This window comes from Palaemon carinicauda, chromosome 14, assembly GCF_036898095.1.
Source record: "Palaemon carinicauda isolate YSFRI2023 chromosome 14, ASM3689809v2, whole genome shotgun sequence".
NCBI classification, from domain to species: domain Eukaryota; kingdom Metazoa; phylum Arthropoda; class Malacostraca; order Decapoda; family Palaemonidae; genus Palaemon; species Palaemon carinicauda.
The window spans coordinates 857,501-872,500 of NC_090738.1; the positions used below are offsets into that span (position 1 = coordinate 857,501).

The 15,000-nt window shown below is 34.7% G+C and overlaps 1 protein-coding gene across 3 annotated transcripts in view; it reads left to right on the forward strand.

The window, feature by feature from the left end:
- The window catches only part of LOC137653077 (leucine-rich repeats and immunoglobulin-like domains protein 1), a 431,305-nt gene that overhangs the window by 365,201 nt on the left and 51,104 nt on the right, over positions 1 to 15,000 (forward strand). For all 3 annotated transcript variants that reach the window (XM_068386471.1, XM_068386473.1, XM_068386472.1), the window contains 2 exons: positions 800 to 908; positions 1,373 to 1,527. In XM_068386471.1, the coding sequence (XP_068242572.1) occupies positions 800 to 908; positions 1,373 to 1,527 (264 nt within the window). The remainder of the gene's footprint in view (positions 1 to 799; positions 909 to 1,372; positions 1,528 to 15,000) is intronic.

The window sequence follows — 15,000 nt, forward strand, 5'->3', positions numbered from 1 at the left end:
GATATTAGGAGGAGTATAGTATATAGCTTATTTGAATATAAAAACATGTCTAAATGTGCAAAATGTATCATTATCATTATATATATATGTATATATATATATATATATATATATATATATATATATATATATATATACAGTATATATATATATATATATATATATACAGTATATATATATATATATATATATATATATATATATATATATATATATATATATATATATATATATACAGGAGTAAAAGTTGTAATTATCATATTCACAATTGCAACTTTTACTATTCATCTAAATATGTTTTTAAATTACAAACATATTGAATCTTGAATACGTTTTGAATTGTTGTAAATCCTATTTTATTTACATTGAAACTATTTACCAATCTACTCTTTTATCCATATTAGTAATTGCGGGTCGGTACTTATAATACCCAACTATCTTCCTATTCACATCTCTGCAATAAAGTCTATTATTATGACCATTACGTATTTTCATCTTTTATTTTTTAGTCTTATTCTAAATCAAACATTATAGTCCTTAACCTAATACTAGTTTTCAATTCATAACATTTATCAAGTGAGTCAAAAAGCCAAAACAACACATTTTTAACTAAGGGACAGAAATATACCATATGCATATTAGTTTTATGCATCCACAATAGTAGTCTTTTACAGTTTTTATTTTCGTCATATTACTTGTGGGCAAAGGGGATCTAAGGTTATCTACTCTCTCTGTCACCATATACCACGAAGTTTTAGTCATTCATTTCTTTATATTTCCTCCATATTTTCTCCCTTAGGACTGGCAGTTGCATATAAGATATGTGCAAGTGAGGGATGATGGAGTCTACGAGTGCCAGATCTCCTCGCATCCTCCAATAAGTCTTTTTGCTACACTCCACGTTTTGGGTACGTACTGTATGTCCAAAATCTATCAAAATGGAGTGGTAGATTATCATGAGAGAGAGAGAGAGAGAGAGAGAGAGAGAGAGAGAGAGAGAGAGAGAGAGAGAGAGAGAGAGAGAGAGAGAGAGAGAGAGAGGAGGAGGAGGAGGAGGAGGAGGAGGAGGAGGAGTAAAGCTGAAAAGTTAAATGGTTCACCGTTTGTTTCCTAAACTAACAAGAAAGTTTGCACACGATGCCGCAGGTTTCTTGTGGGTTATTTAACAGTAATGATTGATATTTCTTTATGTAATTATTTCACTTGCATATAATATATAATAAGGCTTAAATAATAACCATAAACGATGCTTCATATCTTTTATTTTGTATGTCAAAAATTATCATTGTTTGCCTTCAAACTTAAGCAAAGAAGATATCAATAGTTCAAAATAACTCCTACCTCAATCTGTTTATTTTCTAATTTTCCTCAGAGGCAACAAGTGAGATCCTTGGGGGTCCAGAGAAATATATGACGACGGGAAGCTCTCTAAGACTTGTTTGTGTTCTTAGAGATAACACTCAGCCTCCAACCTATGTCTTTTGGTACCACGACGACCAGATGATCAACTACCACAAGACGCGAGAGGTACGAATTGATCTTTCTCATAATTCTAAGACACTGCAAGAGACCAGTCCACTGTGAAAATACCTAAGAGAAAAATACACATGGATATAATCAGTTGTTTTAGGGCATGTTATATTGTTTTGGAATTTTTTGTATATACGAGTAGGAAGCTTCACCTAAGTTGTATATACATATATATATATATATATATATATATATATATATATATATATATATATATATATATATATATATGTGTGTGTGTGTGTGTGTGTCTGTGTGTGTGTGTATATATATATATATATATATATATATATATATATATATATATATATATGTGTGTGTGTGTGTGTGTTTGTATATATATATATATATATATATATATATATATATATATATATATATATATATATATATATTTACACATATATATAAATGCATATATATATATATATATATATATATATATATATATATATATATATACTGTATATATATATATATATGTGTGTGTGTGTGTGTGTGCGTAAACAAAACAGAACTAAAATAATTCATAAGAATATTCCAGTATCCTGTTAGGACACTAAATCTTTGTTTTTAGCTCATGGTTCACATAGTTCAGTTACTTACCGAAAGAAAAAATCCAAAGCTATCCAATACTAAGCTAGTGAGAAATCTTAGTTAAAGTGTTGAACACCTGTTGTGCTGACCTAGGTTTCAGATACCCTACACTCGAGAATACTCGTAGCAGGGCAGGACACGAAGTACACAATACATTTGAACTTGGGCCTTTGGTTAGGATCGGGCTATAATCAAAACTTACCTGGGAAGGGAATCAAATTGGCCATACACTTGAAGCTTAAAACACTAGAGAAAAACCGCTGTTATACTATTAATCATACAAGCCTTTAGCTACGCTCACTATAACTGGGCCTTAACCCTTCCCCAGAACTCTTGGCCTATTATTTTTCTCTTTTATTAGGAAATGTACATTTACAATTTTTACAATTTGTAAAATTATATATACATCCTAATTTAAGCTCCTTACAGTAGACAATTTTGTTAGATTTACTTTATCAACAATGGTCTTTTTATTTTATTTTCTTCAGGATATCACACCATTCGTACTAAGTTTCATGCAAATATACACATTTTTCTCGTGTGGGTATTTATGGTTAAATGTGAAAGGTCATAAGGTTGTAAGAAGGTTCTATTCTATTAAGTGTGTGGAAGGATTAGTCTTCGTAGAAAACCTGGAAACACCTTTCTGCTTTTATATATAAACTGTCACTGTCCGCTCCTTTACTTATTTTACTGTATACCATGAAGAGGACCAAGGTGTATTGGTCGAAATATAGTGATTAATTTCTATTTCATTTTATTTCTTTTATGGGCATTTTTTGGGAAACATGTTAAACTGATCAATTACAGTTAGAAGTAACATATATGAATATATATACATATACATATGTATATTATACTATAGTCCCATGGTCTGGGAACCAGAATATAACATTAAATATATTACCGCTGACAAGCTACACTACCCCCTCGAGTTCCAAACTCACCTGTTTGTTTTTACATGAAGTCTGTTACACTTGAAAATATTAATACCCAAGCTCTGAGACAGTTATATAACTCCCAGACAGCAGTATATAAAAGCACTGAATATCCAAAGGTCTCTTAAGTACACTCAAAACAATACTCAGTAATTATTATTACAATCTATTTAAACAACTTCTTACTTTGATTCATCAGCAGGATACGAGAAATTAGTAAGTAAACACTGGTGATTGAAATAATACAATGTTTACAAAAATAGATATATTCTATATAAATTACAGCACTTTGAAAGAATTTACATAAAAAAAATATATCACTCGAAATATTAAGTTTGAACAAAACGTAGATTAAGACAAAAAGAATGTTTAGACTCTGAAAATTATATAATCAATTGACTCGAAATATTAAATCTGAATAAAACCTTAGACTAAGATCAAAGAAACAATTACACTGAAAATTGCATAATTACTTGTTTCACTGTAAAACTAAATTTTACACTATTAATTATTCTTGACATTTAATGAAAATAGTTAACCTTATAACGATACAAATATACTTCACGTTTCTTACTTGCACAGGGCCAGTTACAAAAATTTACACAATACCAACGCTCACCACAACACAATAAATTTAAAATCACCTGCCAAATATACAGTAACGTTTTAACTCACTATGCACGATATATGCTGGGACACAAAATCACTTTGGAGAGGACACACTAGAGAGAGAGAGGGAATTTTGGCTCTTTCACAGGACAGCTGTTTCTCTTCTGCTGCTATGCAGCTCTGGAGGGAGCATATATATGAATTTTGTTACCTCTCAAATACTTTAATAGAATATTCTCGTGGCTTAGGGGCCGGCCTCTATCGCTGCCAGACTTATCAACTAGATAAAAATTCAGGGGACAAACATTGATTTCAGGCAACTCTCTCTCTCTCTCAGCTCCTCCGCCCACCCACCGTTCTCGGAAATAAAAAAAAACAGATGAAATCTAACATTACGGTTTTCGAGCACCTTCCAAAACACGTGGCAAATATAAGAATTGTGTATTTTCTCATAAACATGATGCAATACCTCATAAAAATATAAAAAAGATTTACATAAGCCCTTGTTCATATCTTGTATGAATCATATAGCACTCTTAAACAGATTACGTAAGACTTCATAACAAAATACGGGAAATAAAAGTTCAATTCTTAAAAATAACATGAATTCACAAATACCGACTTGAATGAATAAAACAAATAAATTAATGACAAAAGTCTTACGTAATTTACATAACAAAGTTAAACCTACAAGAGAGGAACTCATCCTAAGAGCTGGCTAATCATCCCTTCAATGCATATATGAAAACATAAATAAAATACAGTAATAAATTATTTGCACTAGACTAGACCCCCAAAACAGATTATCTATTCCCGGTCTGATTCCATCGACTTAGCCCGAGATAAATAATCTGCAACCACGTTATCTTTACATTAATTACAATATGGCAGCAAACATAATGACCACCTAGTTAACCTTTGATTATTATTTTTCATCTTATTAACAAAGGTTAAAGGATTATGATCCAAATACACTGTAATCTCTTCATTTTTAAGTCGATTCACATAGACCTACAACTTGTTTATTGCTGTGAATAACGCTAGCAGTTCCTTTTCAACTATCGAGTAGGCTTGCTGATGTTTCTTTAGCTTTGACGGCATAAAACAGACAGGAGGAAGAATTCCTTCCTCGTCTTCTTGCAATAAGACAGCTCCAATCCCATTATCCGACGCATCCACTTGGATAAGGAATTTCTTGTTGAAATCAGGTGCTTGCAGTATTGGTTTCAAAGTTAATATGGCCTTTATCCTGTCATCGGATTCCTGGCACTCGCTGGTCCATATAAATCTTTTCTTGGGGATAGTCAAATCTGTCAAGGGACCAACTCTAGCCAAAAAGTTTGGACCAAAAAATCGGTAGAAAACTGCTATCCCTAAAAAACTTTGTAACTACCTCCTCGTTGTGGGGGTTGATGCTTTCCTTATTCCTTCAACGTTAGTGGTTCCCGGGGCGATTATTCTTCTTCCTACTTCAAATCCCATGTACCGAACCTTTGGCTTTCCAAATTTGCTCTTTTCCAGGTAACCTGTCAGGTATGCTCCACGCACCTTTTGAAATACCTTGTTCAGGATTCAGAGATGTTCTTCACAGGTCGATGAATATAGCGTAATATCGTCGAGATATACGCCTACTCCTTCTATCGATCCTAGAAGGTTATCCGTCATATGTTGAAAAGTAGAAGGGGTGTTCATTAGACCAAATGGCATAACAGTGTATTGATATAACCCAAACAGGGTTATAAAGGTTGATAACCATTTTGCTTTGTCCTCCAAAGGAATTTGATAAAAGCCTTTTAACAAGTCCGATATTGTCGAGTAGTTGGTTGATGGGCGGCAATGGATAATTATCGGCCACATTGAATTCAACTTTCAGTAGTTTGTACACATCCTGAAAGATATGTCCGTTTTTTTTTCACGATCAAGCATGGAGAACTGTAAAGGCTAGAACTTTGTTCGACTTGCCCGTTTTGTAACAAATAGTCCACTTCTTTTCTCATGACTTCTTGGTGATACGGCAACAGTTGATAAGTGCGTTGTTTGAACGATCTTTTCATTGCTTTTGGGTGTATCTCATGCTTCGTCAGGTTGGTTCATTTCAGGACGTCCAAGACAATTTCAGGGAAACTTCTAATTAATCGGCTTAATTCCTTTTGTCGCTCCTGGATCAAACCTGTGAAACTTCAGTCTTGTTTTCACTTAAGTAGGGTTCCAGTAGGTTAACGTATACTTTCGTTTGACTTTTCCTTCTTCCTAGGGTTTCGATAACACTGATCTTCTCCAAAATATTGAATGGTCCTTGGAACCTTTTGGTGAGGGGGAACACTCACCATGACACAATAAATTTAAAATCACCTTCCAAATTTACAGTGACGTTTTAAATCACTACGCACGATATACGCTGGGGCACAAAATCACTTTGGAGCCAACACACTGGAGAGAGAGAGGGTATTTTGGCTCTTTCACAGGACAGCATTTTGTCTACTGCTACTATGCAGGCCTTGGGGGGCCGCATATATATGAATTTAGTAACTTCTCGAATAGTCTAAAAGATTATTCTCGTGGCTTGCAGGCCGACCTCTAGCACCGCCAGAGTTATCAACTTTATAAAAATTTAGGGGACGAACATTGGTTTCAGGCAACTCTCTCAGCTGCTCCGCCCACCCACCGTTCTCGGAAATAAACAAAAAAAGATAAAATCTAATATTAGGGTTTTTGAGAACCTTCCAAAACATGTGGCGAATATAAGAATTGCATATCTGATTAGGGTAGGTGAATTAATCCTATTTCCCAGTATACTAGATTTTCTATGAGGTGCATGTAGTTTAAGAAAAATTTTCATTTGAAAGATTGGGGTGGCGAGCGTCCAATCTACTAAACCTACCAACGACCCTATTTTGAATATTATTAGGATTTAATCGCATGCACTTTCCGCTAATTCTACTAAGATCTCTACTTGGAAATTCGATAACCACATGTGTACACTCAAGAGTACCACCACCTGCATAAGTAACATGCATGTTTTCAAAGACAAACTTCATATCATGGGTATACTATATGAAAAGCAAAGGTCAAGGAACTGCCCTACTAAACCACTTAGATTACATTTCTGTAGTTAATATGTTACCTATCAATAACTACTCTTTGCAATCTGTTAGTTAAAAATCAATCATAATGTTAAGAATCAATCCACCAATTTAAAGTCTCAAGACAGGGGCACATGATTAACAAAGCCCATAGCAGTAATAATGTCAAGACCAGGCATATTCACAAGGCATAGTAAATAAGAAAAAAATAACATATTTTATTTAGTTTATAAAGTTCTGATATACAAAAAATGTAATGTGTAAAGTTAGAGACATGACTATCATACTTACGTAAAGCCCTAACTCACAAACGTAATTCTTTGTTAATGTGGGGGAAAGATTGATATCATTTCTAACTTGAGAACCTAGATTCATCTGGAGCATGTAAGACAGATTCAAAATCATTTCTAATCCATACTATTGTCAGGTTCACTAGATAATTTCACCAGTTTCTTGTGAAGAGTATCAAAACTAAAAATATTTGGAAACTATTGTATAAGTAATGAAAAACACCATTTGTGGCAGGAACCACAACAACCGGCATTTGCACAGTCTTGATTTGGTTTCTTACACATGAAAACCGTTCTTCGTGCTTTCCCCTATTTAATTTTATATGCAAAGGATTGATGTAGCATTTATGAGAAGGTTTATTTAGCCTTTTAAAAGATAGGTATTCCGGTCCCGTAAATTTCTGCTCCCAGGCACATTACCAACGGAATTTTACTGATAGTAACATAGCTTTTGTTCATTCTTACTTTTGTTAATGCGTTTTTTCATCTTATTACTTCTATTCTTTGTATTTTAGTAATAAAAACAGATTAATGCTAGATAGAACAGCAATTCTCATTATAGATATATATTAATAATGTTTTATAATGCAAATAAGAAAATTTGGCTGCACGCACTAATTTAAACAAAATAGAGCAAGGGCAGCTAATAGTGCCGATTTATAACTACCTTTGTTATCACTCTTGTTATGGTATTTTAACTTTTTATTAAGATTATTACTGCTTTTTCGTTCTATTACACTTATCAAACACCTATTAGCAGCATGAAAGACTCAAACCATAAAAAACAATTACTGATGCATTGTTGATGGTACGACATGGAGTAAGTTCGTATCGTTGTTCTCATCAGCCTTTTTGGTGCGGTTTTGAAAGATCTTCGTATTGGGCCCTGTATCTATTGTTTTTCCCTTCAGTTCTGTTGATATTGCTTCACCTCGGGCATATCTTTTCCATTAAAAGCAATACTTTAGCATTGTAAAGGTACAGGTAAGTCACATATGCAAAGAAAATTAGAGGAGAAGACTAGTGAACTCTCAGGTATTTCTATTAATAATAGCGATGATGACCCTGAATTTATAGCTTACAGTGGCACTGAAATAGAAGGCAAAGAAAAGGTTGGAAAGTGATGAAGTATGTGATAAAAACGTGGTTAGTGTGGGTGTCAACTTGAACTTGAGCGTTGATGGTAGTGAAGATGCATCTGTTGAAGAAATTAAGAAAAAGCAAACCAAGAAGGGGGGATCTCCCTGCACAGCAGTGTCAGTGACATTGTTGTACCCTGTTCGAAGAGCTGAAAGTATTGTAGAAGGAGGGATAAGACACCTTTGAACGTAGTAACAGTACTATTGGCCAACATGTATGAGAAAGTCAGGAAACCGAATCCAGCCAAGGTTAAGGATTTAAAGTCTATGACTGGCATATTGTTTACAACAAGTAAGAGGCCTTAAGGCCTGGTGGAGTTGACAGGACCTGCTCAAGACTGATAGATGCCTGTTGACGAAGAATCGGATAATGATAATGATTCAACAACATGTGATAACTTCAAGGTTGTCAGTGAATTCAGCATTAGTGCCCCTCTTCCTCTGACTTTCCTACTTGTTGGCACTATTGGACCGAAACTGGATTACGTTTACCTGACACTAATCAGTGTTGTACATTGTGCTTGAATGCAAGTACCGTAAAAATCTTGTTTCCTTATAACAATAATTTCTTTATGCTACTGTAGTATCTTGTGGGCTTTTATCCTCCCCAAAAAAACAATATGTACATTAATTCTGAAATATTTGCAACTTTACTTATGTTGCAAACAAGCAGTGAAGCTAGCAAGTTTATTTGGTTGCTTGTTGGCAAAGTTACTATTTCTTTAATATCCTGTAGGCTTCTCTCTTCTATGGCTAGAATAACTACATTTCTTCTTCTGGCTTTTCTGTCTTTGGCAACATCACATATGTTGCAAATAAGCAAGCAAGAAATCATTAAAGCATACATGGTTTTTTTGCTTGCAAAGGGACTGTTACTTTAGAGTATTGTAGTCTTTTCTCTTCCAGAACCACAATAACTACGTTCATCCTGTTTTTCTTCTTTTTTTTTTTTTTTTTTTTTTTTTTTTTTTGCAACACTGTTTTAAGCAGGCAAGCTAGCAAGCTTATTTGGTTTCCTTCTTGCAAAGCTACTTTTAGTTTGATATCTTGCAAGAAAGCTTACTTGGTTGTCTGCTAGCAAAGTGACTGTTACTGTATTGTCTTGTAAGCTTCTTCCTTTTAAACAAAAATAACTACATTCATTCTGGTAGTTTTTTTTTTTTTCTTGCAACATTTGCTACATTACTTATGTTGTAAGCAAGCAAGAAAACTCATTTAGTTGCTTGTATGCTGAATTTCTGGTATTTAAGTCTATTGTAAACTTTTCTCGCATGTAAGAACAATAACAACGAAGACAAATTATTACCAAATTCGTCTTGGTTGCAAGGAAGCATGTATACAGCATGTGTAGAAAAATGTTGTTGTTGGAATAAGAGCCTTGAGGATTATAGCAAAATCATATTTATTACGAGTGAAGAATATTAACAAGTTCTTGACCATGCCTTTGGAGTGGAGATCCATAGCGCTTTCACTTTATATCTGAGTTGCAATATCATGTTACATGTTCCAAGCGCAACACTCCTTCAGGTAATGTACGACATAATGATATGAGACATATTTCACTTTAAAGAAAAGAATCTTACAAAAAATAAAAATCAGATTCCCAAATCAAAAGCAATGGGTTTCTTTATAGCCCCACCTAAGTGCGTAATAAAATCTGGGGATGTTTTTGAATCGCATAACTTATTGGTACTTTGAGGCACATTCTTAGGGTCAATGTGTTGAGTTCTTGAAGTCTGATCATTAATATTAAAATTCATGAAGCTTTGATAATTTTCATAATCAGGGAATGAAAATCAAAACTTATTCAGACTATAGTTCTACACTACTTCACAAATTAATTCTATTTCTTTCTTAATGTTTTACCTTCAGCTGCCCTCAACAAAAAGGGCATGTGAAGGGTTAGGACTGATGGATACTAGAGAGCTGGATAGAGATCTGAGGGGAGGTTGGGTAAATCAGTGAATTGCGTAGGCATATATTCTTCGGATTATGTGGGAGGTATAACCTTAAGGTCATACAGGGAAGAGGGTATCACCTACATTGCAAATACGTTGGAACACTGGGTATGCTTTTATGTAGCTGAGTCACCTGAAAAAAAAAAAATCATATTCTTTTATATTTATGGTATTAGCCCAGAGATATACAGTAAGTACTTTCAGACTTTCTTCCAGAGGAATAAATCCTTTGATTTATTCACATTCATGACGCTGATACAGCCTAATGCATTGTATATGTGTGGGTTATATGATTAATACTTCATACATTAGCTTAGTCATTACGGGGTAAGGCATACGTTACAGAAATTAATGATCATGTTTTCCACCAGTATTTTAAGGCTGAATGATGGGCTAGTAGTTAAGTATAATTTCACTGCTCTGAGCAGGAAAAGGGAGAAAAGAGATTGATTACATATAAATAATGCATCAGAAGGATGGATAATGATGAAAATTCCTAAGTCTAATTATTACAAATAGTCTTGATAGGGGATGTCCCCGTTTGCACAACTCCATTTATATACATGAAAGGTGATTTAATTCCTTTTTTTTTTCTTTTGTTGATAAGGACGTGAATTATTCATGGAATTAATTTATTTCTTAGTTAATGTGTCAGCATGAGTCTAATGGGTTATTTGTGATATACCTTAGCAGGCTGCTAACCGGAAAATTTGTCTCAGCAGTGAAGGCAGGATGAAAATTAATGACTCGGAAGGGTGGAAAACTGTGAGAACAGCGTTAAGGAAGACATTAGGATTTCGATTAAATCCGATTCAAAGAAAAAAATTAAAATTCTTAACCTACGCATCGGCAATTGAATATTATACTATATATATATATATATATATATATATATATATATATATATATATATATATATATATATATATATGTGTGTGTGTGTGCGTGTATGTGTTTGTTTGGGTGTGTGTATTGATTATAAACAGAAGAAATGAGAAATACATGCATATAAAAATCATGTCTGGTTGAATATCATATAAAAGAAAATAATGTGAAAAGATTCCTTTTCTGATATTATTAAACATATACTTTATCTATTATGAAATAAAGTTTCGGAGTGAGGTGTCATATCAATCATGAGAAAGATGACACACAGACGTTTAGTCATGCGGGACTGAGAGACTCTGCTTCTGTGTCTGTTTGTTCAGGTGTGGCAGCATCATAGACAAATAACGTGATAAGCGGAAAGTAGATAAGTTTAAATCTCTTCAAATAAGTTTGAAATCCTCTTACTTAATGCGCTTTTGTGCATAATAATAATAATAATAATAATAATAATAATAATAATAATAATAATAATAATAATAATAATCTACGAGTATTTTAAAGTTAGAATAATTTCAATAATTTTAATATTCTTAAAAGTGACAATAATTTTATGAATAATAACATGTTTAAAATCTTCTCACTGGATATGCTTTTATGTATTATAATAATAATAATAATAATAATAATAATAATAATAATAATACAGTACATACTTACATACATACATACATACATACATATACCAAGGCACTTCCCCCAATTTTGGGGGCTAGCCAACATCAAACAAATGAAACAAAAAAAGGGACCTCTCCTCTCTACGTTTCTCCCAGCCTGGCAAGTGACTCAACCTAGTTCGGCTGGTACTGCTAGGGTGCCACAGCCTACCCTCCCCCATTATCCACCACAGATGAAGCTTCATAACGCTGAATCCCCTCTTGCTGCTACCTCCGCGGTCATCCAAGGCACCGGAGGAAGCAGTAGGGCCTACCGGAACTGCGTCACAATCGCTCGCCATTCATTCCTATTTCTAGCACGCTCTCTTGCCTCTCTCACATCTATCCTCCTATAACCCAGAGCTTCCTTCACTCCATCCATCCACCCAAACCTTGGCCTTCCTCATGTACTTCTCCCATCAACTCTTTCATTCATCACCCTCTTTAGCAGACAGCCATTTTCCATTCTCTCAACATGGCCAAACCACCTCAACACATTCATATCCACTTTAGCTCCTAAATCATTTCTTACACGAATTCTCATCCTCACTACTTCATTCCTAACCCTATCTACTCGAGATACACCAGCCATACTCCTTGACACTTCATCTCAAACACATTCAATTTCTGTCTCTCCGTCACTTTCATTCCCCACAACTCTGATCCATACATCACAGTTGGTACAATCACTTTCTCATACAGAACTCTCTTTACATTCATGCCCAACCTTCTATTTTTTACTACTCCTTTAACTGCCCCCAACACTTTGCATCCTTCATTCACTTTCTGGCATACATTTGCTTCCACTCCACCATTTGCTGCAACAACAGACCCCAAGTACTTAAAGTGATCCACCTCCTCAAGTAACTCTCCATTCAATATGACATTCAACCTCGCACCACCTTCCCTTCTCGTACATCTCATAACCTTATTCTTACCAACATTAACTCTCAACTTCCTTCTCTCACACACCTTTCCAAATTCTGTCACTAATCGGCTGAGCTTCTCTTCCGCGTCTGCAACCAGTACAGAATCATCCGCAAATAACAACTGATTTACCTCCCATTCATGGTCATTCTCATCTACCAGTTTCAAACCTCGTCCTAGCACTCGAGCATTCACCTCTCTCACTACTCCATCAACATACAAGTTAAACAACCACGGCGACATCACACACCCCTGTCTCAGCCCCACTCTCACCGGAAACCAATCGCTCACTTCATTTCCTATCCTAACACATGCTTTACCACCTTTGTAGAAACTTTTCACTGCTTGCAACAACCTTCCACCAACTCCTTATCACATACCACATTGCTTCCCTATCAACTCTATCATATGCTTCCTCCAGATCCATAAATGCAACATACACCTCCTTACCTTTTGCTAAATAGTTCTCGCATATCTGCTTAACTGTAAAATTCTTATTCATACAACCCCTACCTCTTCTTAAACCACCCTGTACTTCTAAGATTGCATTCTCTGTTTTATCCTTAATCCTATTAATCAGTACTCTACCATACACTTTTCCAACTACACTCAACAAACTAATACCCCTTGAATTACAACACTCATGCACATCTCCCTTACCCTTATATAGTGGTACAATACATGCACAAACCCAATCTACTGGTACCATTGACAACACAAAACACATATTAAACAATCTCACCAACCATACAAGTACAGTCACACCCCCTTCCTTCAACATCTCAGCTCTCACACCATCCATACCAGATCCTTTTCCTACTCTCATTTCATCTAGTGCTCTCCTCACTTCCTCTCTTGTAATCTCTCTCTCATTCTCATCTCCCATCACCGGCACCTCAACACCTGCAACAGCAATTATATCTGCCTCCCTATTATCCTCAGCATTCAATAAACTTTCAAAATATTCCGCCCACCTTTTCCTTGCTTCCTCTCCTTTTAACAACCTTCCATTTCCATCTTTCACTGTCTTCATTTCTTGAACCAGGTTTCCTCACTCTCTTCACTTCTTTCACTTCTTTATGATAATAATGATAATAATAATCCAGAAGTATTTTAATGTTAGAATAATTTCAATAATATTAATATTCTCAAAATTGACAATAATTTCATGAATATTAATCATTCCAAAAAATTCCAAGATGATAATAACTTTCATAATAGATTTCAGGATAACAAATAATATTTCATTATTAACAATAATTTCAGAAATATAATAATAGGTTAGGTTAGGTTCCATTTGGTTAGGCTGGATTTGGTTCGGTTAAGCTAGGTTAGGTTATATATATATATATATATATAGAGAGAGAGAGAGAGAGAGAGAGAGAGAGAGAGAGAGAGAGAGAGAGAGAGAGAGAGAGAGAGAGAGAGAGAGGGGGGGGGGTTAAGGGTAGCCAGTGAGGTTAGGAGAAGGGGTGTTATGTTAGAGCAGGACAGAGATAGTTTAGGGGCAACCACTGAGGTTAAGAGAGGGCATGGAGTTGCTTTAAGGGGTACCCAATTGGAATGGATTGATCCTTATGGACTGGAAACGTGCCATTCACCCTACTAATAATAGCCGTGTAATGACAAAACCCGCACTTTCTGCAAGCTCATGGATATATAACCCTAATCGCTAACAAGGGTAATGATATCACTATATCATGTTGTATAATTCAAGATAGGCAATTGAATTTTGCACATTTCAACGCTAGTTTCATTCAAATTAGATAAAAATTGGCCACAATATGTCAAAAAGACGTTTTTGACCTTTTCGGGACATTGGCCTTGACTTTTAACCCAATTCTTCCCAAAATGTAATCAAAGTGTCCTTCCATCATAGCCAATCATCCCACCAAATTCCATGAGATTCGTTTAAATAGTATTTAATATATACGAATCACAAACACACAGGCAGACCTACAAACAAATAAATACATACACACCTATCAAAACATAACCTTTGCAGCAAAGTTGGCGAAGGTAACTATCACGTTCCTCTATTTCTTTTTAAATTAGTTTAAGTAGGTTGTCGATTTTCGTCTATCTTCCGTCTTATAAATAACCTTCAAATAAGATTTCGACAGCCAAACCTCCATTTCCAAGGCCAAGGAATTCAATGGTATCAGAATAAATAATCTTGTTTTACTGAATATCTTACAAGTGATCAGACATAACCAATTCACCAAATAAGTGTCCATTAAGAACCAACATGCTCCTCATGACAAAAATGTGTCTAATCTCTTAAGTAACCAAGGAGTCTACATATCTCTGTTATCATGATCATAGGTTTCATACTTGTTCTGCATGTCCTCATAATTCTGACACTCACTGCTACAGTGTCATAGATCA